Source organism: Phyllobates terribilis, unplaced genomic scaffold (assembly GCF_046119375.1).
Source record: "Phyllobates terribilis strain yellow unplaced genomic scaffold, ASM4611937v1 Scaffold_11__3_contigs__length_659146591, whole genome shotgun sequence".
Lineage (NCBI taxonomy): Eukaryota > Metazoa > Chordata > Amphibia > Anura > Dendrobatidae > Phyllobates > Phyllobates terribilis.
This window is the reverse complement of record NW_027362771.1, coordinates 418,694,672-418,718,547: the sequence shown is the minus strand read 5'-3', so window position 1 is coordinate 418,718,547 and position 23,876 is coordinate 418,694,672. Positions and strand designations below refer to the sequence as shown.

The window sequence follows — 23,876 nt, the reverse complement described above, 5'->3', positions numbered from 1 at the left end:
GTGGTTAGGCGGTCCTTCCCAGTAAGTGCACTGGAGAGGGCACGGGTAATGTTGTGGGACCTGTGCTTGCCGAAAGCGGAGACGACACCGGGAGAAACAGTGGCGGCTGGGGACCGAGTATGGACACCTGGCCGCCGCCGGCATGAGGTTATGAAAAGCTTCCGCCTCCACGAGCCTAAAAGGCCACATTTCAAGTGCAAGCAGCTGTCAAAAATTTGCCAATATAGTATTGCAGCCTGTGGGTGGGTGGCTGGCTGCATACTTGCGCTTGCATTCCAAGGAATGGGGCAGCGACAACTGAACGCTGCACTGGGACAAGGACGTGGACGGTGATTGTTACAAGTCTGCAACGACAGGTGCATGGTGGGAGGCATCTTTGCATGCGCCAAGGATCACTTATGATGGGCACACTTTTAGGCAGTGACCTGGGAGTCAGAAATGCTTCCAGAGGTCTTCCCCATGCTGTTCCCATGTCTTTTCAGCACTGTATGCATGTGTCTGATGATGTGTCATACACCACATGGCCAGATAAGGTTGTAAAATGTTAAAATGACATTTCCCAGTGAATGCATTTGTCTTTGTTGAAAGCAATGCAAAAGTGCAAAAATGCATCAAAAATGCTACGTGTGAACATAGCCCAAGGTGTGGAGGAGTATTTTTGTTTTTGGTTATTTATTTTGCCTTATATACAAGTCATTACCCTGGAAAGGATGTTCCTTAATATATTCCCAGGAAAATCCATTTTGGTTTTGTTTTTGTATGTTTTATTGTGAGTCCGTAAAAGTGGCGTAATACTCTGACAACGTTGTTGACAGCAGTGACCTGGGAGTCAGAAATGCTTCCAGGGGTCTTCCCCATGCTGTTCCCATTTCATTTGAGCACTGTTCCCATCGATTTGGGCAATTTTTAGGCCCTCTGCAGACCGCCGGGGTGAGCCGCCTGAAAAATGCTCGAGTTTCCCATAGACTTACATTGGGCTCGTTGCTCGGGTCGAGCACCCGAGTATTCCAATTTGCTCGACCCGAGCAATGAGTACCCGAGCATTTTAGTGCTCGCTCATCACTAGTGAGGAATAGTGATGAGCGAGTATGTTTTGTTAACCCTTTCGCCGAGCATGCTCGGGCGAGCACAGAGTAGTTACAGCTGCTCGGTGTTATCATAGAATCATAGAATGGTAGAGTTGGAAGGGACCTCCTGGGAAATCTGGTCCAACCCCCTGCTCAAAGCAGGATTCACTAGATCATCTCAGACAGATGTCTGTCCAGCCTCTGTTTGAAGACGTCCATTGAAGGGGAACTCACCACCTCTCGTGGCAGCCTGTTCCACTCATTAATCACCCTAACTGTCAAAAAGTTTTTTCTAATATCTAATCTGTGTCTCCTCCCATTTAGTTTCATCCCATTGCTTCTAGTCTTTCCTTGTGCAAATGAGAATAAAGATGATCCTTCTACAATGTGACAGCCCTTGACATATTTGTAGACAGCTATTAAGTCTCCTCTCAGTCTTCTTTTTTGCAAGCTAAACATTCCCAAATCCTGCAACCGTTCCTCATAGGACATGGTTTGCAGACCAGTCACCATTCTGGTCGCTCTTCTCTGAACTTGCTCCAGTTTGTCTATGTCTTTTTTAAAATGTGGTGCCCAAAACTGTACACAGTATTCCAGATGAGGTCTGACCAAAGAGGAGTAAAGACCGATAATGACTTCACGTGATCTAGACTGTATGCTTCTGTTAATACATCCCAGAATTGTATTTGCCTTTTTTGCTGCTGCATCACACTGTTGACTCATGTTCAGTCTATGATCTATTAGTATACCTAAGTCTTTTTCACATGTACTGTTGCTTAGCTCTATTCCTCCCATTCTGTATATGTTTTTTTTCATTTTTATTGCCCAGATGTAGTACTTTGCATTTTTCCCTGTTAAAAACCATTCTGTTGGTTGCTGCCCACTGCTCCAGTTTATTTAGGTCTTTTTGAATCCTCTCTCTCTCTTCTCTAGTATTAGCTATCCCTCCTAGCTTTGTGTCATCAGCAAATTTAATCAGTTTACCCTCAATTCCTTCATCTAAATCATTGATAAAGATGTTGAACAATACAGGTCCCAGGACGGAGCCCTGTGGTACCCCACTTGAGACATTCATCCAGCTGGATGTGAAGCCATTTACAACCACCCTTTGAGTCCGATCACTAAGCCAGTTATGAATCCACCTAACAGTTGCCTGGTCTATTTTTCAATAAGGATGGTGTGAGATACTTTGTCAAATGCTTTGCTGAAGTCAAGATATACTATATCTACAGCATTTCCCTGATCCACCCAGTCAGTGATTCTGTCATAGAAGGAAATTAAGTTTGTCTGACATGACTTGTTAGTTACAAACCCATGCTGACTCTGGTTAATCACTTCATTCTTATCCATGTACTTACATACATGTTGTTTAATAATTTGTTCAAAGATCTTTCCTGGTATAGAAGTCAGACTCACCGGCCTATAGTTCCCTGGGTCCACCTTCTTCCCCTTTTTGAAGATAGGAACAACATTTGCTCTTCTCCAGTCTTCTGGGACTTCTCCTGTTCTCCAAGAATTTTCAAAGATTATGGAGAGTGGTTCTAAAATTTCTTCTACGATCTCCTTCAGTACTCTGGGGTGTAATTCATCTGGACCTGGAGACTTGAACTCATTTATGTTAGCTAAATATTCCCTCACAATCTTTCTGTTTACAGATAACTTGGATTCCTCTATTCCTTTAAAAGGACAGTGAAGATCAGTTGATGTTACATTTTCTTTCTGAGAGAAAACAGATGCAAAATAGGAATTAAAAAGTTCGGCCTTCTCAACATCCTCTCTTACCATTTCTCCATTTTCATCCTGCAAAAATCCTATAGCATCTTTGACTTTTCTTTTACTTCTGACATACCCCCAAAATCCTTTTTTATTGCTTTTGACATCTCTTGCAAGCCTTAATTCATTGTCAGCTTTAGCTAAACTGATACGTGCCCTGCAGGATCTGCAGACTGCATTATAATCTTCTTTAGATATGCCTCCCTCTTTCCATTTAATAAACATTTCTTTCTTTCTTTTTAGCATGTGTTTAAGTTCTGTGTTCATCCATCCTGGTTTCCTTAAATGCTTCCCATTCTTCCTACTTTTCGGGATTGTTAACGATTGTGCTTTGAGAATCTCATTTTTAAAAATTTCCCATCCTTCCTGGACATTTTTGTCCTTAAGGACATCCAGCCATTGGATCCCTCCTATTCTCTTTCTGAGTCTCTTAAAATCTGCCTTTCTAAAATCTAACCTTGAAGTTTGAGTCTTCACATGTCTTCCTCCTCTAGTTATCCAAAATTTTATAATAGCATGATCGCTGCCTCCTAGGGTCCCAGCCACCTTTACCTCCTCAACCATTTCCTCCCTGTTTATAAGGATTAGATCCAAAGTAGCAGATCCCCTTGTTTTCTCCCCTACCTTTTGGAAGATAAAGTTGTCAGCAAGAGAGGATAAGAATTTGCTTGACCTGTTAGTTTTACTTGAGAGAGATTCCCAACAAATGTCTGGATAGTTGAAATCTCCCATGACCACTACGTCATATTTTTTGGAGAACTTGGTCATTTGATACATAAAGAGTTCATCCATATCTTCAGCTTGCCCAGGTGGCCTGTAGTAAATGCCTACAATGGTGTCCTTTCCGTTGTTCTCTCCTTGTATTCTTACCCAAACAGTTTCCACAGAACTCCCAGTCTCTGAAGCTTCAATCTCTGTGCAGATATACGCTTTTCTAACATACAATGCAACACCTCCTCCTCGTTTATCAAGTCTGTTTCTTGCAAATAAGTTGTATCCTTTTAGCCTTTTATTCCAATCATGTGTATCGTCCCACCAAGTTTCAGTGATTCCAATGACATCATATTCCTTTTCCTGCATTAGTAGTTCCAATTCTCCTTGTTTGTTGCCCATGCTTTGTGCATTTGTATAAAAACATTTTAGTTTGTGATTGGTTTCTCTTCCTCCCATATTTTTATTATTTAAATTGTTTTGTCTTTGTTCTTCCTTTCCACTTCCAGTAGCAGAGATCTCAATAGTATTTGTCAGCTGTATGGCTTTTTCTGGCCTTTTGCTTCCCTTCCCACATTGTTCTAGTTTAAAGCTCTTCTGATGAGTGTAGCAAGGCGACTTCCAAATACATATTTTCCAGTCTTCGTAAGGTGCACCCCATCTCTAGCAAGTAGTCCATCGTATAGGTAATTCATTCCGTGATCCAGAAATCCAAATCCTTGTTGACGGCACCATCGACGTAGCCAGTTGTTCACCTGTAGAATCTTATTCCACCTCATTGTTCCATGGCCATCCACTGGGAGGATGGATGAGAAGACCACCTGCGCTCCCAATTCTTTCACTTTCTTGCCTAAGTCTTCAAAGTCACTGCAGATGGTTTCCAGGTCCTTTCTTGCGGTGTCATTTGTCCCCACATGTATTAGCAGGAATGGGTAGTGATCTGTAGGTCTGAAGAGTCTTGATATCCTGTCAGACACATCTTTAATTTTTGCTTTAATTTTTGCTTTTGTGTCTATTTCTTACACATTCCTCACATGTATTAAAGTTGTTAAACAGTCGCAAATCATGCACACGTGAGTGATTCAAACATATCACCGAGCAGCTGTAACTACTCGGTGCTTGACATGGCCCTGTGCACTCTCTCACACACAGACACACACACACACAGACACACACAGACTCACCATCCTCCGGCTCGGCTCCAGTTCTCTTGCTCCTTTCCGGTGCAGCACTGCAGGCCGGGCGCGCACTGCGTGACGTCACAGCTAGGAGACACGGCCACGCACAGGGCCGTGTCTCCTAGCAGTGACGCGGCTGGGCCAGCACACAGGGAAGTTAACAGCTGCAGTGCTGGCCCGGCCGCGTCACTGCTAGGAGACACGGCCCTGTGCGCGGCCGTGTCTCCTAGCTGTGACGTCACGCAGTGCGCGCCCGGCCTGCAGTGCTGCACCGGAAAGGAGCAAGAGGACTGGAGCCGAGCCGGGGGATGGTGAGTCTGTGTGTGTCTGTGTGTGTGTGTGTGTCTGTGTGTGAGAGAGTGTGTGTGTATGAGAGAGTGTGTGTGAGAGAGTGTGTATGTGTGAGAGTGAGTGAGTGTATGTGTGATTGAGTGTGTGTATGTGTGATTGAGTGAGTGTGTGTGTGTGTGTGCAGGCAGATATCATTGTGTGATGTCTGTTTATATGTATTTTTGTGTTTCAAATGTGTTTATGCGTGTATGTATATGTCTGTATATGTTTGTGTGTGCGTGACTGCGTGCGGCCTCCCGCTGTCTCTGGGGGGGCGCCGTGCAACCTCCTGCTGTGTATAGATGGCGCTGTGCAGCCTCCTGCTGTGTATAGATGGCGCTGTGCAGCCTCCCGCTGTGTATAGATGGCGCTGTGCAGCCTCCTGCTGTGTATAGATGGCGCTGTGCGGCCTCCTGCTGTGCATAGATGGTGCTGTGCGGCCTGCTGCTGTGTATAGATGGCGCTGTGCAGCCTCCCGCTGTGTATAGATGGCGCTGTGCAGCCTCCTGCTGTGTATAGATGGCGCTGTGCGGCCTCCTGCTGTGCATAGATGGTGCTGTGCGGCCTGCTGCTGTGCATAGATGGCGCTGTGCGGCCTCCTGCTATGCATAGATGGCTACGTGCGACCTCCTGATGTGCATAGATGGCTACGTGCGGCCTCCTGCTGTGCATAGATGGCTATGTGCTGCCTCCCGCTGTGTATAGATGGCGCCGTGTGGCCTCCCGCTGTGTATAGATGGCTACATGTGGCCTCCTGCTGTGTGTAGATGGCGCCGTGTGGCCTCCTGCTCTGTATAGATGGCGCCGTGTGGCCTCCCGCTGTGTATAGATGGCGCCGTGCGGCCTCCCACCGTGTATAGATGGCTACGTGTGCTCAATATTGAGTCATACAATTAATGTAAGGCTATGTGCCCACGATGCAGAAATGCTCCGGATTTTTTTTGAGCGTTTCTGCATCTCCCTGGCAGAAAAAACGCCTGCGGATTGTACATGCGTTTTTCCTGCCAGGGACATGCGGAAGTGAAGCGTTCTTCACATGCATTTCTGCATGTGGGTTATCAAGCGCTTTTCCAAGCGATTTTAGCATCACTTGGAAAGTGCTTGACAACTTGGTCACACTATATAAATCCATGCAACCGGCATGGATTTATATAGTGTGACCGTAAAAGAATGGTAAAAAATAAATATATAATTACCTTCTGATGGCCTGCCAAAGTCAGCGGTCGCGTGACCCGTCACATGACCAAATGACGTCACGGCAGGTCCTTTTCAGACCATCGTGAGCTGCCGGCAAGCCAGGACGCATCGGATAAAGACACCGGGGGCCATCAGAAGGTAAGTATGATATTTATTTTTTATTTTATTCTTTTTTTTACAGGTTCTATGGTACCTGGGTCCAGAGGAGAGTCTCCTCTTCTCCAGACCCGGGTACCATCCGCACATTGAAACACATGGAATCCGCATGTACAGATGCAGTGATGCGGATTACATGCGTTCCAATGCAAGTCAATGGTGGCGAAAACCCCGAGCTTCCGCAAAATAATTGGTAATGCTGCGGATTTTTCCACAATGATAATCCACAGCGGAAATTTCCACAGCATGTGCACAGCACATGCGGATTATCATTGGGGAACATGGCAGACCTTCTACCAAGCGTTTTTTAAGCGTTTCTGCAGCGGAATTGCTTAAAAAAACGCATAGTGGGCATACACCCTAAAAAAAATTATTAGAATTAATATTGTGCCAAATTAATTTCACGTGAACTATCACATGATCTATCAGAGGGGATCATGTGACATGTGATACATCAGGTGCGTGTGTGTGTGTGTGTGTGGGGGGGCCTTGCTACTCTTAATCCACCCCTGACTGTACGTGACAGACTTGTCCTGCCTCACTCAATTCATTTTCATTGAGAGAGGGCACGCATGTCTAGTCGTCATGTGACCGCATGTATGAAAATCACTTGCACCAAAGAATCCTGACAGCGTGCAGTGCACACTGTGAAAATTCAGAAGTGTATAGTCACATAGATTGACTGCAGACTCATCACAAACTTGGACAACCCCTTTAATGCTCCTAATATAAATAAAAACATAAGAATTAGTATCACGAAAAACATTTAAATCCAGATACATGATAGACGACGCTGTCTCTGATTGCAGTTATTCTCTTTTTTTCTTCATGTTGTCCAGACGCCATGATGACTTTTCTCATCCACAGCTCATCTCTGCAGACTTCCATCTTCCTCAGACTTCTGCAGCACATCTCCACACGATAACTTTTAAAATAGCGGTTGCAAAAAGAACTTCGGCACTCCATACATGAATCTATAAGAAATATTATATCTAGACTAATGTCACTTTGAAAAATGAAGGTTTTTTGCGCATAATTTGGCCAATTTATGTGTGCCCATCAACCACGACAAGGTCACCTTCGTATGATGGGATCCTGCTCCTGGAACATTGCAGCAGGTACGTGTTCACACTATTAGAAGTTTGACAGCCTTTTTTCTGACCATGTGTCCCTCCCATTCAGTCACAGGTGGTTTTAACTAGCTCTACCAGCCCATACATTGTAGGTTAAAAGCCTAAGCAGAGACATTGTTCATACAGGCTTACAGCCCAAGAGTGGCATATCCAGTGGTAGCGTAGCGTAGTTTCCCATCATACGAAGGTGACCTTGTCGTGGTTGATGGGCACACATAAATTGGCCAAATTATGCGCAAAAAACCTTCATTTTTCAAAGTGACATTAGTCTAGATATAATATTTCTTATAGATTCATGTATGGAGTGCCGAAGTTCTTTTTGCAATTGAGATTACTTTTTTCTTCAGAGCACCCGAATAGACCAGTGAGCGACCCCTCTCTTTTTTCTTTTAAAATAGCAGTGTCATTATAATGCTCCTGCATAAAAATATCTGCCCTTCGCTGAGCCCCTGAATAAATAATTACCCCTTACTATATTCCCTGCACAAAATATGACCCACACCCTGTCCCTCTTATGGTAAATGCCCTCCACACTGCCCCCTCCTTTCCATATTGGGCTCTCTCTTCACTCTGTACTCTCAGACTGTGTCCCTCCTATATGGCCCAGTCTGTATACTGTGTCCCGTCATTAAACTTCCCCTCCTTGGCTTACTGTTCCCTCCTGGCTGTGACCTTACTGTCCCTCCACACTACTCAGTCTCTATTCTGTGCCCACTCATACTTTTCTCCCCCCATACTGTCTCCTCACACTAGTCCCCTCAATAGTCTCCTCGCGCATTTCCTCCTACCTCCTCATACTGTCTCTGCTCACATCCCCTCTGCTAACCATACTGTCTCCTCATATACTTACCTCCTCACTCTCCATACTGCCTTCTCACACATCCCCCCGACTCCCCATACTGTATCCGCACTCATCCTAACACCCTCGCTCCTCATGCTGTGTCCACATACATTTTTCCCTTCACTACTCAAACTGTATTCGCACCATCCCCCACCCCCCATTCTGTGTCTGCTTCCATCCCCCACTTGTTCCCCATTCTGTGTCTGCACCAATCTCCTCACTCACAATTCTGTGTTTGCACCCATCCCCCCTCATTCCTCATACTGTGCCCGCACCCAGTCCCCCACTCATTAAATTGTGTCCGCACCCACCTCCCCACTCACTATACTGTGTCCGCACCCACCCCCACTCATCATACTCTGTCTGTACCCATCCCCCCATACTTTTTTCTCATACATCCCCCATCTCTCCCCTTGCTCCTCATTCTTTGTCTTCAAATTTGTCCTGCTCCCCATATTGTGTCTGCACCTGTCTCTTCCTTGCTCCCCAAACTGTGTCCTCAAATCTTCCCCACCCCCTGTTACACTAAATGTCCCCCCACCCGCACACTAAATCCTTGGTGTCTTCAGCAACACTTACCACCAAGGCGCGCCTCTGCAGCAGCGGCGAATGACCTGACCTGATCACACTGCTGAAGTCTTCCTGACCTGGAGGTTGGAGCTTCAATTGTACTCGCATCTGAAAGACAGGAGTACAGTTGTACACTGGGAACTAGCGCACTGCACTTCTGTGGGCCAGCTGTCAGTCTGACTGCCGACTCAGAGAACTGCCGACTCCCAATCTGGGGAGATGGGGGGGGGGGTGGTGGGGGGCAAAAAATCACACAGCCGCTGGAGGAGACACCTCAGACGCCTGCATTAGGCGCACTCTTGTCGCTGCGCCCAGGTCATATGACCTGTCTGCCCTCCCCCCCACTATCACCCTAGATACGCTTCAGTGTTACCAGCTCGGTTTGCACTGCGGTAAACTGTACAGGGTAAGTACAGCTATATTCTACCTAAAGCTATGTGCACTTGCAGCGTTTTTTTCTGCAAATTAAAACCTGTTGAAAACATTTTTGAAGCATTTTTGGTGAATAAAGCTTACTTTATTAAATATGTACTGGGGACAAAGCACACATGTAATCAGCACCCAAAAAACGTGGCAAAAACGCAGCAAAATAGGCATTTGAACGCAACATTTTTAATGCCAGGAGAGTAGGTTTTGACTGCGTGTGAACATAGCCTTAGACCTCATTCAGACTACATTTTTTTTTGTTTCTCAGATAAAACGGATGGCTTTTCATCAGTGTGCGGGATCCGATTTGCCTTCCTTTTTTGTCCATATCCCTCTTTTTACCATCGGTTTGCCATCTGTTTTTCTTCTATGCCAAAATAATAAAAAAAATTAATGCTATATTGCAGTGTACATTGTTATTTTGAATATACAGTAGCATTAATCATAATAAGTTCATTACAGGTTTCTTGTATCAATTGTATACAACGTAATTTATATTTAGTCTGACAACATATCTCTTTAAGGCTTATATTAACATGACTGTCCTGTTTACATATACTTGTTACATGTCTCATAAGCCGTGTTATGTCAATACAATTCTAATTGCCGCAATCCTATTGTAACCAAAGCATTTTAATTATATTTGTATGTTATTATGTGCTTTTAATGAGAAATGAATTCTAATGAATATACCAGTGTGCTCACTGGAGCTGAATATACAATACTAGATGGTGGCCCGATTCTAATGCATCGGGTATTCTAGAATATGCATGCGGCCGACCGGGCGCGACTAATCAGCGAAGCAGTGTTTAAATGGGTTGTGCACTACTTCAAATTAACTTCACAATGTATCCCCTCGGTGCCCCTAATGAATTTTGTCATTACGTCATGTTGTCAAGCTTCCTCATTCTGTAATTGTGGTTTGTATGGCTCCGTCATTCTCCTAATCCTGGTTTGTATGGCTGACTTATCTTGGATTGTACGGCTTCCTCATCCTAGCTTGTATGGGCCCCTTATCGTGGTTTTGTATGACCTACTCATTCCCTCATCTCCACAGCACAGTTAAAAACTAAACCCTAATACTCACCTTGTTTCCTTTTCTCTGCTCCAGCGCTGTCTGTTCTGTTTTCAGCAGCTCCTCGCAGGATGTGAGGCACAGCTCGCGCTGATTTGCTGCTGTGTGTAGATTCGGTCCTTTCCACAGCGGGACTAAAGGCCCTGTCACACATAACGAGATCGCTAGCGAGATCGTTGATACGTCACAGGTTTTGTGACGCAATAGCGACATCGCTAGCGATCTCGTTACATTTGACAGGTAGCAACGATCAGGCCCCTGCTGTGAGATCGTTGATCATTGCAAAGCTTCCTGGACCATTCCTGGGTCGTTGCTCTCCCGCTTGACAGTGTGCATCGCTGTATTTGACACCTAACCAACGACCTCGTCAGCGATTCAGAGCAGAGACACGCATAAATTGGACTTTTCCGCGCCCCTCGTCCCCGATTGGTGGTTGCTACAGCGTTCTCATTTCCGGCCGCGCATAAAAAGGCAACAGAATAGCGATTCCGTCCTTTGTTTCTGACCTCGTGCTTGATTGCAGATCGTAGCAGAGTTCTCCGGGCTGTTAATATCCGTTCAGTGGACTAGTGCTAATTTTTGCGGATCATTGTAACGTTCTCCAGCTGTGACTCCGCTTTGAAGAAATCAGGCATCTTTAGCGAGGTAGGAGTTGTTTGAGGTCTCAAGTGAGTTTCCATTTTTAATTCATTTATAGGACATTTACCAATTATCTGCTATCATTGCTCTTCAGGGAGGGAGGGCTTGGCTTCTATCTGTATATATATATGCTTTTGCATGGACAGATATTTTAGGGGTCTCATGCACACGAACCCACACAGCACGTTTTCTGTCAAGCTCACTAACAGAATGGAACACGGTTTTCCATGATATTTTTTATGTACAGTTTAAATACTTGTGTTAATTGTTTTGTTGAAAGTGTTCTCATCTTTTCATGTTATGTTTGCAGTTTGCACATCATGGACGACGGGCAGTGTGCTATTGTGGTTGCTGCATTGCTGGTTGAGGAAGCTCGGCGTCAAGATGAGGCACGAGAGCTACAGAGGCGTTCCAAACGAAAACGTCGCATGTGGACCAGAGAGTGGCTGCAGAAGAGGTCTGAATTGTCCCACATGCAACTTGTAAGAGAGCTTCAGGAGAAGAACCCTCATGATTTCCGCAACTATCTGAGGATATCAGAGGAATCTTTTAAAGAGTTACTGGAACGAGTTACGCCACGTATTCAACGGAAGGATACAGCGATGCTTGCTGACATTCCGGCAGATGAAAGATTGGCAGTCACACTGAGATTCTTGGCCACCGGATGCTCACTCCAAGACTTGCATTTTTCTGCAGCCATTTCAAGGCCCATGCTCAGTGCTCTAATCCCGGAGACATGTAATGCGATTTACCACAGTCTACGTAGTTACATACAGTTTCCCAACACGGAGGAGGAATGGAAAAAGATTGCCTCTGATTTTGAGCAGCTGTGGCAGTTCCCTAACTGTGGTGGGGCTTTGGACGGGAAACATGTCCGAATCACTCAGCCACCAAATAGCGGATCCTATTTTTATAATTATAAGGGCTATTTCAGCATCATCATGATGGCCCTTGTTAACGCCAATTACGAATTTATAAATGTAGATGTTGGCATGAACGGCAGGGTTTCTGATGGTGGTGTTTTAGAGCAATTGGACAACTGTGACCTACACTTGCCTCCCAACTCAGAGACTACAGGTAACCTTCATTTTGTTTTTGCCGGCGATGAAGCCTTCCAACTTCATCCCAATCTTATTAAACCGTTCCCCCAAAAAAGTCTTACCCAGGAAAGAAGAATTTTCAATTATCGTTTGTCAAGGGCACGTCGTGTTGTAGAAAATACCTTCGGTATCATGGCCAACCGCTTCAGAGTTTTTCATACGCCAATTAACATGAAGCTTAAATCAATAGACTCTGTTGTTTTGGCCTGTTGCACGCTTCACAACTTTCTTCGTCGACGTGATGCAATTACGTACTGTCCGTCTGGCTTCGTGGACTCTGTGGACCTAGCCAATGGGGAAGTGGAGCTCGGAGAATGGCGTGCAAACGATCCTGCAATTGCAGGCCTTCAACCAGTGGGATATGGCAGAAACTCCCAGGATGCGAAGACCTGCCGCGACAACTACTGCCAGTATTTTAACGGTCCTGGTGCTGTTACTTGGCAGCATCAGAACTTATAGTGGGCAACTACTGACAATTATACACTACTTTCAGTTTTGTACTGATTTGTGTAATAAACTGTGTTTTACTTTGCAAAAGCTTTGTTTCTCATTGTTTCAGTAGTAAGGGCCCGTATATACATACGTGTACTCCAGGGGCGTACATAGGAATCATGGGACCCCATAGCAGAAGTTATAATTGGGGACCCCCACAAAAAAAAAAAGTAAATAATTGTTGGGGACACAGAAGAGCAGATCTCACAACCTTCCAGCCTTTGCATAGCAACTTTCTTCCTTTCTCAACTCCTAGATTCCTCTTTCATAGCCCCATAAAATGTGATGCCAACAAAAGTGTCCCCCTTAACACAGTATGATACCCCGATGGTGAATTCCTCCTTTTTAGCCTCCACATGCACAGTGTAATGACCCTACTGTCAGGGCTGTGGAGTCGGAGTTGCAGTCGGTATAATAAGGACCGACTCATAAAATATATAATAAATTGGGTACAGTAGTTCAATGCAGTTTGTGTGGAATATTTTTTTCCAAACAATTTGGAAAATTTATGAAATGTCCTATAAATGTTCTATTCCTGATTGGATCTGGACTTTTAGCTGAGATGAATCTGTGCTATAGGAAATGTATCACATGAGCCATGTATGAGGGAGTCGGAGTCGTGGAGTCGGAGTCATGGAAATTGAGGAGTCGGTTTGGCTTGCCGACTCCACAGCCCTGTATACCAGGATGGGAGAGCATATACATATGCATACATATACATAATGCACTCGCTGTGGTCCTCCACACAGTATAATGCAGCCCCCCATAGGGTAAAAGGCAGCCCCAGTCTTCCAGTATTATCAGTACTGACTGATTTACAAAAATAAATAAATACATACTTACCACTCCTCATTCCCCGCTGCTTCAGTCTCTGCAGCCTGTCTCTCTCATCACGACAGCAGCTGGCAGCTCCATTGTCTGACACAGCGTGGTGCATCGTAGCAGCGTTGCCGCTGTTTGATTAACCGCCGCCCACCGGCACTGTACTCAGTAATGGCTGTGCGTAGTGTGCTGTGCGGCTGTGTCTTGTAGTAATGACGCAGCAGGGGCGACACAAGCACAATTAAAGGTGCAGTGTCGCCCCTGCCGTCATTACCACAAGACACAGCCGCACAGCGCGCGGCCATGTCTGAACACAGTGGCAGTGGGCGGCGGCGGCAACCAAACAGCGGAGCGTGGGGTACAGAATGGGGGAGACTGCTATGGGGTCCGCTGGCTCACGGGCCCCCTACGGCCACGGGCCCCATAGCAGTTATGTGGCATGCCGCCAATGGCGGTACACCACTGGTGTACTCATATGTATACAGATACATCCATATACATCCATATACACATACATATTCAGATACATAAAAATCTACACCCATATCCACACTTATATACAGATAACTAGATATACACATACATAGTCACAGACACAAAAGTATGCATACCTACCTAAAAATATAGATATATATTTCTACTTAAAACCACCTAGACACCAGTGTTCCTGTGTGACCGTCAGACTGGAGACGCTGCTGCGTTCTACAGATGACGCATTATCAATACAGCGTCTCCAGTCTGACAGAGATGCTAATAATTCAGGTCGCAGCTAGCGCGCAGTAGCGTCCTCTAATAAGCCGCGGGCGACGTTAATACGTCATGGGCGTGGTTACCGAAGTTGATGCGTCGTGGGCGTGTTTAACGACGTAGTTGCGGCCTAGCTCATCAGTAGCAATATGGCATCCAGGATGTGAGCATCTCCTTGGGGCGATGCCGAGGTGCGCTACCTTGTAGCACAGCTGGATGCACTGGATTATGAGTGCCATGTGCACTCTGAACATCCAGTGCTCCATAAACGGGCGGTGCTGCAGAGGATCGGTCGGGGCCTGGTCCGGAGATTTGGGGTGCAGCGCTCTGCTACCCATATCAGGAAGAAGCTGGCGGATCTGAAGTATAGATCTGCCGACCGTATCACCAGCATCCGGTCACAGACTTTGCCCCATCGTGGTGAGTGGTTTTAAAATACGTTAGCACAATATATGGCAGCACATTAGTTACAACTGCAATTACCTTAGGTATCTAATGTTATTTGTTTTCCAGCACCTGCAGCCCCAGAGCCCCAGCGGGAGTCACCTGCAGCCCCGGAGCCCCAGCAGCAGTCATCCACAGGCTCGCCAGCATCACTCCGTGATATAGGTGCAGCTTCGTCTTACGGTAATGCTTTCACATAAAATACGGTCCATACAACTTGGAAAGTATAGGGCTGTCATGTACTATGAAGTGTTGTGTCTTTCCCTAGCCGGTGATGCCAGGGAATCCGGGTGGTCCATCAGCTCGTCATCACCCGAGCAAACCGAAAACCATAAGTGTTAAATAACAAACATGTACCTGATAGGCTGTGTGCCCACGATGCGTTTTTTAAGGCGTTTCTGCAGCGTTTTTACAGCTGTGGAAACGCATTAAAAGCGCATGGTAGAAGGGCAGCAATGTTCCCCAATGATAATCCGTATGTGCTGTGCACATGCTGCGGAAATTTCCGCTGCAGATTATCATTGCGGAAAAAAACAAAGCACTACCAATTATTTTGCAGAAGGAGTTTTTTTTTGCGCCGCCATTGACTTGCATTATAATGCGCCAATTCCGCAATACTGCATCTGTACTTGCGTAATTAGCGCGTTCTAATGTGCGGATGGTACCCGGGTGTGGTGCATCGTGGGCACATAGCCTTAATTTGATGAATGTACAGAATTATTGGACTTAAGTTTAACAATTACCTCCGTAGAAATCCCAACATTACACGATCTCCTGGCGTCACAGTGGAGACTTAGTGAAGAGATCCACCAGCACGGAGTGATGCTGGCAAGATTTGTGGCAGCCCAAGAGCGTCGCGGCAGTCAATAAAATTTTTTTTTTATGTTGTTGATATTTTTTGGTTTGTTGTTATATTTATTCTATTTTTATAAAAAAAAGTTAAAGTTTATATCCACTGTTGTCTACACTTTGTTACAAACAAACAAGATGTTTCATCACTCACACCCATTATATGTATGCATCTGTATAGATCAGAGGTCTCAAACACGCGTCCCGCGGGCCGCATGCGGACCCTCCGGCTGCTTCATGCGGCCCGCAGGCACAGACCCCGTAAGTATCGCGGCTCTTTCCAGCAGCCGCCGACATGAGCGCTGTAGTGCAGAGTATTGCTGTGCGGAGACCGGCTCTCTGCACAGCAACACCAGTGCCAGCCACCGGCCTATCAGAGGCCAGCAGCTGACATCAGCGTCCCAGCGCAGCGGCGTATGACGTCACTGCCATGCGCAGATGTCAGCTGCTGGCCTCTGATAGGCCGGCGGCTGGCACTGGTGTTGCTGTGCAGAGAGCCGGTCTCTGCGCGGCAATACACTGCACTACAGCGCTGATGTCCGCGGCTGCTGGAAAGAGCCGCGATACTTACGGGGTCTGTGCCTGCGGGCTAATTGAGGTTATCAGCTGATGTTGTGCGGGGGCAGGAAAGCCAACTCCGAATACTGTCTGCTGAGTTGTGTATCAAATCCTATCCTGTGTGATACTGCCTGACGAGTTGTGTATCTAATCCTATTCTTTGTGATACTGTCTGCTGAGTTGTGTATCTAACCCTATCCTGTGTGATACTGCCTGACGAGTTGTGTATCTAATTCTATTCTTTGTGATACTGTCTGCTGAGTTGTGTATATAATCCTATCCTGTGTGATACTGCCTGAAGAGTTGTGTATCTAACCCTATTCTTTGTGATACTGTCTGCTGAGTTGTGTATCTAATCCTATCCTGTGTGATACTGCCTGAAGAATTGTGTATCTAACCCTATCCTGTGTGATACTGCCTGACGAGTTGTGTATCTAATCCTATTCTTTGTGATACTGTCTGCTGAGTTGTGTATCTAATCCTATCCTGTGTGATACTGCCTGAAGAGTTGTGTATCTAACCCTATCCTGTGTGATACTGCCTGACGAGCAGTGCGGGGGCAGGAAAGCCGACTCCAAAGTCGGCTTTCATAGCCGCCTGCTAATTGATGTTATCAGCTGATGTTGTGCGGGGGCAGGAAAGTCGACTCCGAAGTCGGCTTTCAAAGCCGCCTGCTAATTGATGTTATCAGCTGATGTTGTGCGGGGGCAGGAAAGTCGACTCCGAAGTCGGCTTTCATAGCCGCCTGCTAATTGATGTTATCAGCTGATGTTGTGTGGGGGCAGGAAAGCCGTCTGAAGTCGGCTTTCACAGATGCCAGCTAATTCAAGAAGAAGAGAGAAGAGGAAAGAATAGGAAAGAATAGGAAAGAATAGGAAAGAATAGGAACATAGTATGAAAAGTTAAAGGAAGACCTAACATGTTGATCCAGAGGAAGGCAAAGAAAAAAACATGCTCCGTTTCGGGGAAAAAAATTCCTTCCTGACTCCACATACGGCAATCAGACTAGTTCCCTGTATCAACGCCCTATCAAGAATCTAGTATATACAACCTATAATCAAAGTCAGACTCATGGTGCATGGTATGGCAGATCTTTGCCATACAGTGCACCATAACTCTGACCCCAAAGACTAAACAAGGGAAGTAGGAAGAGGAGGGGAAGAAGACCAGAGGACACAGGGAGAAGACAGAAGACAGGTGATGAAGCCTGGAGCGGGAAGAGGAGAAGAGGAGGAGGTGATCACCAGCGGAGAGCAGGGATGGGAATGGAGGGTAGGGAACGGAGATTGGGAAGGGATCGGAGGGCAGGGGTGAGGGGTCTCACCCTCGGGAAGAGGTAAAGTTGAAAATAAGACAACAAAAAAACATTTTTATTTCAATCAGGGGGAGATCGGAGGGCAGGGGTAAAGTTAAAAAAAGAGGACAATAAAACATTTTTTTTATAAACAAACAAAAATGTGAACAATTTTAACAATTTAAATAAGTATTAAATTAACAATATTTACAAAATGATAACAAAAATTGAAATGAAACATCACTACAGTTCTTCATATCGATTGCCTGTATTTGTGTATCCATGCCTGGGGGAAACAAAAGAATCCGAACACATGGGATACTGTGGGGGGGGGCAAGGCTTTGTGGATGCCGGATCCTCTGCACTGGTGTGCTGCGAAGTGGGTCCGGCGTATGGGTCCAAGAATGTTGCTGAAAAGGGCCAGGGTCGATCAGAGTATGTACAGTAGAAGTTTCATTAAGTTCACCGGCTGCCCCTTTATTTAAAGTCTCAAACATGACCCTTTCTGCGTGCGCCCTCTGTCGGTCATCCAGCCTCTGTAGTCTCTCGCCAGCAAATGTTGCAAAGCTGTCCCGCTTGGCCTGGGTCTGCAGCAGTAGAATCTTGTTCGCCAGAGATATTAGATCTGGCGATGGCGGCAAGCTGGCCTTTCTTTTCTTTGATTTTCTTTGTCGCCGAGGCACAAGGTCTTCACTTGTAGAGGCCATAGGGTCTTCATTCACCGATGCCATAGGTTCCTCATTCCTTGACAGCACACTCGCCTCCTCCATACCACGTTCCGTAGCCGGGATGTCGTCATCTTGCCGATGGTGCTGTGGGAACACAAAATTAAAGTTAAGATTTGGTTACAACATCCAGCAGGTATGTTATGACCAGCATGGGTACACGTGTACTAAAAAAACAAATGTGAGGGGCGGCTAAACTATGGCATGTACATTGAAAGTATAAATGCTATTTACAGGGAAGCAAAGAAGGTACTTACATCTTCAACAGGGGAGTCAGTCCGGATGTCGGGGTCTTCTTCCGGGGTCGGCCGCATCGTACACGCCATTCGCCGAGGTAGCTCCTGGTCACGGGTGAAGGCAAGCAAGTCATAATACCATAATGTCGGCACATAAACCTCATCTGTGCCGGTACCCGACTTCTTTGACTTCTCCACCCGGTTGTGTTCTTTCTTATATACGGTGCGTAGACCCTGGATTTTTCTCTTCACCAGCTCTTCATCCACCTTTTCGTTGGGGCCATGCCTTTTAAAGAGGGCAATCAATTGCTGGTATGCCTCCCTCTTTTTCTCTCTATTGCAGTAGTCTGTTGATTTTATTTGCCAAAGGCACGGCAGGGAGCGGTAGAGGTCAATCATTTCCCTCACAAACTCTTCACTTTTGAAAGCCATCTGAAAAAGGATAGCATACAGTGAGCATACATGAAACATTTTAAAACATAGTAAAAAATACTGCACACTGTTTGTTGACCCCCTTAAAAATGGCCTCTGATGCATAAGCAAATGTATACTTGTTGGGTGTGGCAAAAACCCACTAAAATAACTTACCGTGTAAACAAAGCAATATAGCTGCCTGAAGAACCAAAAAATCAATGTTGAGTCACAGCTGAAGAAAATCCACAAACCAGAACGCTTGTCAGGAACAAAGCCCAGATGAATGGAATCACAGCTGTAGAACGTTACTAGGATCCAAAAATCAGGACGCTGACAGGGCCTTAACAAATCCCAGATGAACGAATCTTGCACGGAGAGCACTGCTACGATCCGAAAGCAGAGCGCAGATAGGAATAAAGGAACGGAATTGCTGCAACGTCGCCTTATTTTAAACCTGCCGCCAATCAGAACGCAGTAGCGTCCATCAATCGGAGATGAGGGGGCGCGGAAAAGTAATTTTATGCATGCCTTTGTGACACAGTACAGTCCCTATCAAGGTGTGGATCGTTGAAATAGCTGCTGTGTGAAAGCGCCCCAACGACCAACGAGATCGTTAGTTAGATCGCTGGGGCGGCCGAAATCGTTGGCAAGTTCTGCATCTTTGACAGCTCCCCAACGATCTCTCCAGCGATCTCAAAACCGTGACGTAGTAACGATCTCGCTAGCGATCTCGTTATGTGTGACAGGGCCTTAAGTGTGTGGAGAGGCACAAATCTGCATTCAGTTTAGTAGCACATGCTGCTATGAAGATTTAAGAATGATATAATGAATACACAAAATTTTCTGTGTTAAATAATATTTTATTATTAAATATTATTGCTGATAGAACTTAATACAACTGAACAAAATTAGTAAACAGATGATCGAAATATATAAACTATTCCATGAATATCTAACTATATTTTAAAATAAATCATGGGACAAAAGAAGTACGACCCTAGAATACATTTCTTAACAATATCAACCTAAAATATTTTTGTACACAACACATTTGGTGAATACTTTTGGACTATCTGTAAGTAACTTGTATCCAAAACTTGCACCTTGACATTGGATCTCATTTTAACTCTTGAAAATGCAACATAGAGTTGTCCATGACCAAAAACGGGCTCCGGTAAATATATGCCAACACGGTGTAGAGTTTGACCTTGTGACTTGTTTATTGTCATGGCAAATGCTGGTTTTACTGGAAACTGTCGACGTCAAAGCCTAAATGGAAGACTGGTGTCTGAAGGACATAAAGCAATGCGTGGAATGAACACTTCGTCTCCTTTTGCAGATCCAGTGATCACTCTTGATTGAATTATGTGGGAATGGAGTCCAGTAACAATAAGGCGAGTTCCATTACATAGACCATTTCTTGTATTTAGATTCCGCTGCAACATTACGATTGCTCCAACTTTAACTTGTAGTCTGTGGGATGGCATTCCTGATGGCGTAACACTATTTAAATATTCAACTGGATAATGCTCTCGTTCATCTTCATTGTCTACATCCACCGAATCATCACTTTTGTACAATTTATACTCTCCAGACATTCTATCCATCACACGGAAATTTAGCAGAGCTACGTCATCGTTCTTGGGACAGAGAATTGCATAGGAAGAGGCCCTCTCAACACTGCTTTGGTCGTTCACATCAATTTCAACGCATTGTCCAAAAACATCACTTACGATGCAGTCAGTGCACAACATGTCTTCTGGTATTTCAATAATGTCTTCTCCAAGGTTATATTCATTGCTAAGTTCACCATTACCAAGTTTAAGAAGCCAGTTGCTGTACTCTGGGTCAGAAGATAGCATGTTGTTAATTAGTTGGAGTTTATTAAACTCTTTCCAAAAGGTCAGACATTTTTAAGGTGGACTCGATAATATTTGTTCTTGTTCCATTTGGTACAACTGAAAGGCATTGCCTAAAATCTCCGCCAAGGACAAAAACTTTACCTCCAAAAGGAATTTCATTCTTTTCTGCAATATTTGTAGTCATAACTTCACGCAGAAGTCTGTCAATTAAGCTCAAAGCATATTTGAGCGCCATGGTGCACTCATCAAGTATCAAAAGATTTGCACTTTTTAACTGTTTTCCTGCAAATGTGTCTTGTTTGATTCTGGAAACGGAGATTTCATTGACTGGAACTGGTATCCCAAAGAGTGAATGCATAGTACGACCTCCTCGTAAAAGGTTTGCTGCAATACCTGTTGTAGCCGATGGCAATACGACTTTTCCCAACCCTCTAACGTGATGCATTAAAACTTCATAGAGGTATGTTTTACCGCTGCCTCCAGGACCGTCAATAAAGAAACATTTTTGCGTTGGATCGGCTTGGTTTTCTACAGCGCTCACAATAGTGTCATATGCAATCCGTTGTTGTTGATTTAAGGAGTTTTTCTTCTCTGTTGCCAACACTAATTCATAAGCTTCGTCATACTCTTGAATTTGTGGAACTTGACTTGCAGGCTGTGGCAAATTAAAGTCTGAAAACGTTTTTCCATGCAGTAGTAGGACATTTTGGACATCTTGCATGGCATACGATTCGCAATTTTGACAATTTCCACTTTTGTTGTGAAGACGTAAGCAGTAATCTTCAATTATATGTTCTTTGAAATTTGTCCAAAGTTGAGCCGGATTTGTAGGCGGTCCAAAGACACAAATGTAGGCAAACATTTCATGAATTTTCTTAGGCATATGTAGGGTAACTGAACTGCGTCTTCTAAAGTAAGTGTCCACATAGTATCATCCAATAGAAGTCCTAAAGCCAAAGCTGCAGCTTTAAATGTATCGTGCAATACTCCATTAACTGTTTTCAAATCTTCGTAACTTCTAGCTCCTTTGACATGCAGTAGTAACAGCCGAAGGCAATATCTTTCTTGATCCTAGACACTCACAGTATACATGCGTCCAATTATTCTGCTAAGTCCTCGTTGTCTTGGCTTCCAAGTTTTATTCCAAACGTAATGCTCTGGAATCTCTCAATACAAATACTGCCTTGCGTTTTCGTCACGTTGGTTCAGCAAAAACCATGCCATTAATGTTGACGTTGTGCTTAAAGTTTTGGCATGGGACTGTGAATGCATTGGAAACGCAAATATTCTCCAAGCAGCTTCTGGAGCACTGACATATCTTGAGTCAACAAACCGTGATGATTCATCGTGATTGACTGTTTTCTGTTGTATTTCGACGTTAGCTTTGTCATGTCCCTTGTAGATGTACTTGAAAAGATGTTTAACACTTTTTATTGAAGCGCAGATTTCAACGTTGATGTGACAGTTGTAGCGTTTTAATAAGTACGGGTTGTATGGAACTATCCATGAGTTATTTATAATCTTTTTGTTGTGTACAATGTTATCAATCAGTTGTCGCCGGTAGGATGGGTAGCCATCCAAATCTTTAACAGTGTGCTGTTTCAACTGCTTTGGAAACCCTTTAGTACACTTTCCGTTTTCCATGCATGGACTTTTTGGATTTGCTACACCGCATGGGTCATGAACCATATTACAGATTACAATATTATACAATTCAGGATACTTTTCTTGGTTAGGAATTTCAGCCCACACTATGTTGTCAATTTCGTCCTCCGTGCTAAGCTTGGAATCCGCATCTAAAATAATTAGTATATGCGCATGTGGGAGACCTCGTTTCTGAAACTCTGACTTGTACCATTGCTACGACTGTTCCAAAAAGCCCATTTTTGATGTCTTTAAAAAGGCTGTTGAGTTTTAGTTGAAATACGTGTGCAACTAAGTCCGGCCTGTGTTCAATTTGCTGCCAGGGTTGTAGATTTTCGGTAATTTCCGGCCATTTAGGATTACAGGTCATTATTAAAAAAATTTCAGGTCTTCTATACTTTGTTACTATTGCCATTCCATCTTGATAACGCTGTTGCATGTTGCGGGGGCTACCTTCAAACGACGACTGGAGAATTTCTGTTTTTCCAATTGGAATTCCTTTTTGAATGGATTGTTTTTGAAATGTTCTTGAAGAGCGCAGTAGTCTTCAACTTTAAGTTGTTTTTGGTTCATTCGTATGAAATTGAGCCGATTAGCTTCAATTTTAACGTATGCGTCGACTAAGTACAGTTGTGTCAGTTTCCCACCGTTTAAAATAGGATTGAAGTGATTTCGGACAGACAGAAGAAAACTATAGTACTGTAGTTGTGTAATTCTTCTTGAAGTTCCTTGCTGGTGTAGGTTTTCATGCCACCCTTGATCACCGCTTGGAAAGAATAGCGGATACAGAAGAGCATCAAGGTTGCTGTGCAAAATCCTAATTCGTTGTGTTTTAGGAACGAAAGGGTTTGTTTGGTCTGGCTTAAAATGGACTAATATATCCCTTTGAAAAGGAGGCTCTCCATCATCGTTTTGAAAAACAACTGCGACCTCACTTACATGTGGTTTGTTGTAACATCGGGGATCTTGTTGACGTTCTTGTTTAATGGCCATGATAATAGAAGGCATTTCCGTCCCATTTTGTATAGTTCTCTGTTCCTCCTCAGCTTCGACGTCTTTTAGCATGCAATATGCGGCAGCAAATGGGCTGATTGTTTGTAAATGTACGGCAATTAGGTTCATCAGTTTTGCATTACACTTTTCATTTTCTTTTAGGTTCATCCTTTGTTCTGTAGCCTCATTTGGATCAAAGATGTATAATTGTGCAAATTTTGGTGTTTGTCCTAGTTCTGGGTGAAGTGTTCCAGTACGGTGGTAGATCTGGCCATAAATTTAAAACAATAAGGTCCGAATCCAGGGGGCGGTGCAATGTTGGCACCAAATGAAGCAAACGCATGAGAACTGTTGATACTTCTGATATTTTCCATAAAATTTCTACTGTGTTCATACGTTCCTTTCATCAACTGCTCAAACAGATCTGAGTAGTGACATCTTGGTAGCATAACTTTTCCTTTTTGGCAGCATTGAGTAAACTGATTGTCAGATGGTTTTTCCTCGATGAAATTCAGAGAGTCGCATTTAGAACAAACTACATTCATATTCCCACAGTAGTGTTGAATAATTATAGTTTCATTGTCTGTTACGTAACGTGCA

General features: G+C 44.5%; 1 protein-coding gene across 1 annotated transcript in view; it reads right to left on the bottom strand.

Annotated features, from left to right (window-relative positions):
• Positions 1-7,126: 7,126 nt before the first annotated feature.
• Positions 7,127-23,876, bottom strand: part of LOC141167292 (uncharacterized) — a 49,282-nt gene continuing 32,532 nt past the window's right edge. The window contains exons 2-4 of the mRNA XM_073654722.1: positions 18,385-18,795; positions 17,903-18,214; positions 7,127-7,135 (exon numbers count right to left, since the gene is read on the bottom strand). Coding sequence (XP_073510823.1) covers positions 7,127-7,135; positions 17,903-18,214; positions 18,385-18,795 — 732 coding nt within the window. The remainder of the gene's footprint in view (positions 7,136-17,902; positions 18,215-18,384; positions 18,796-23,876) is intronic.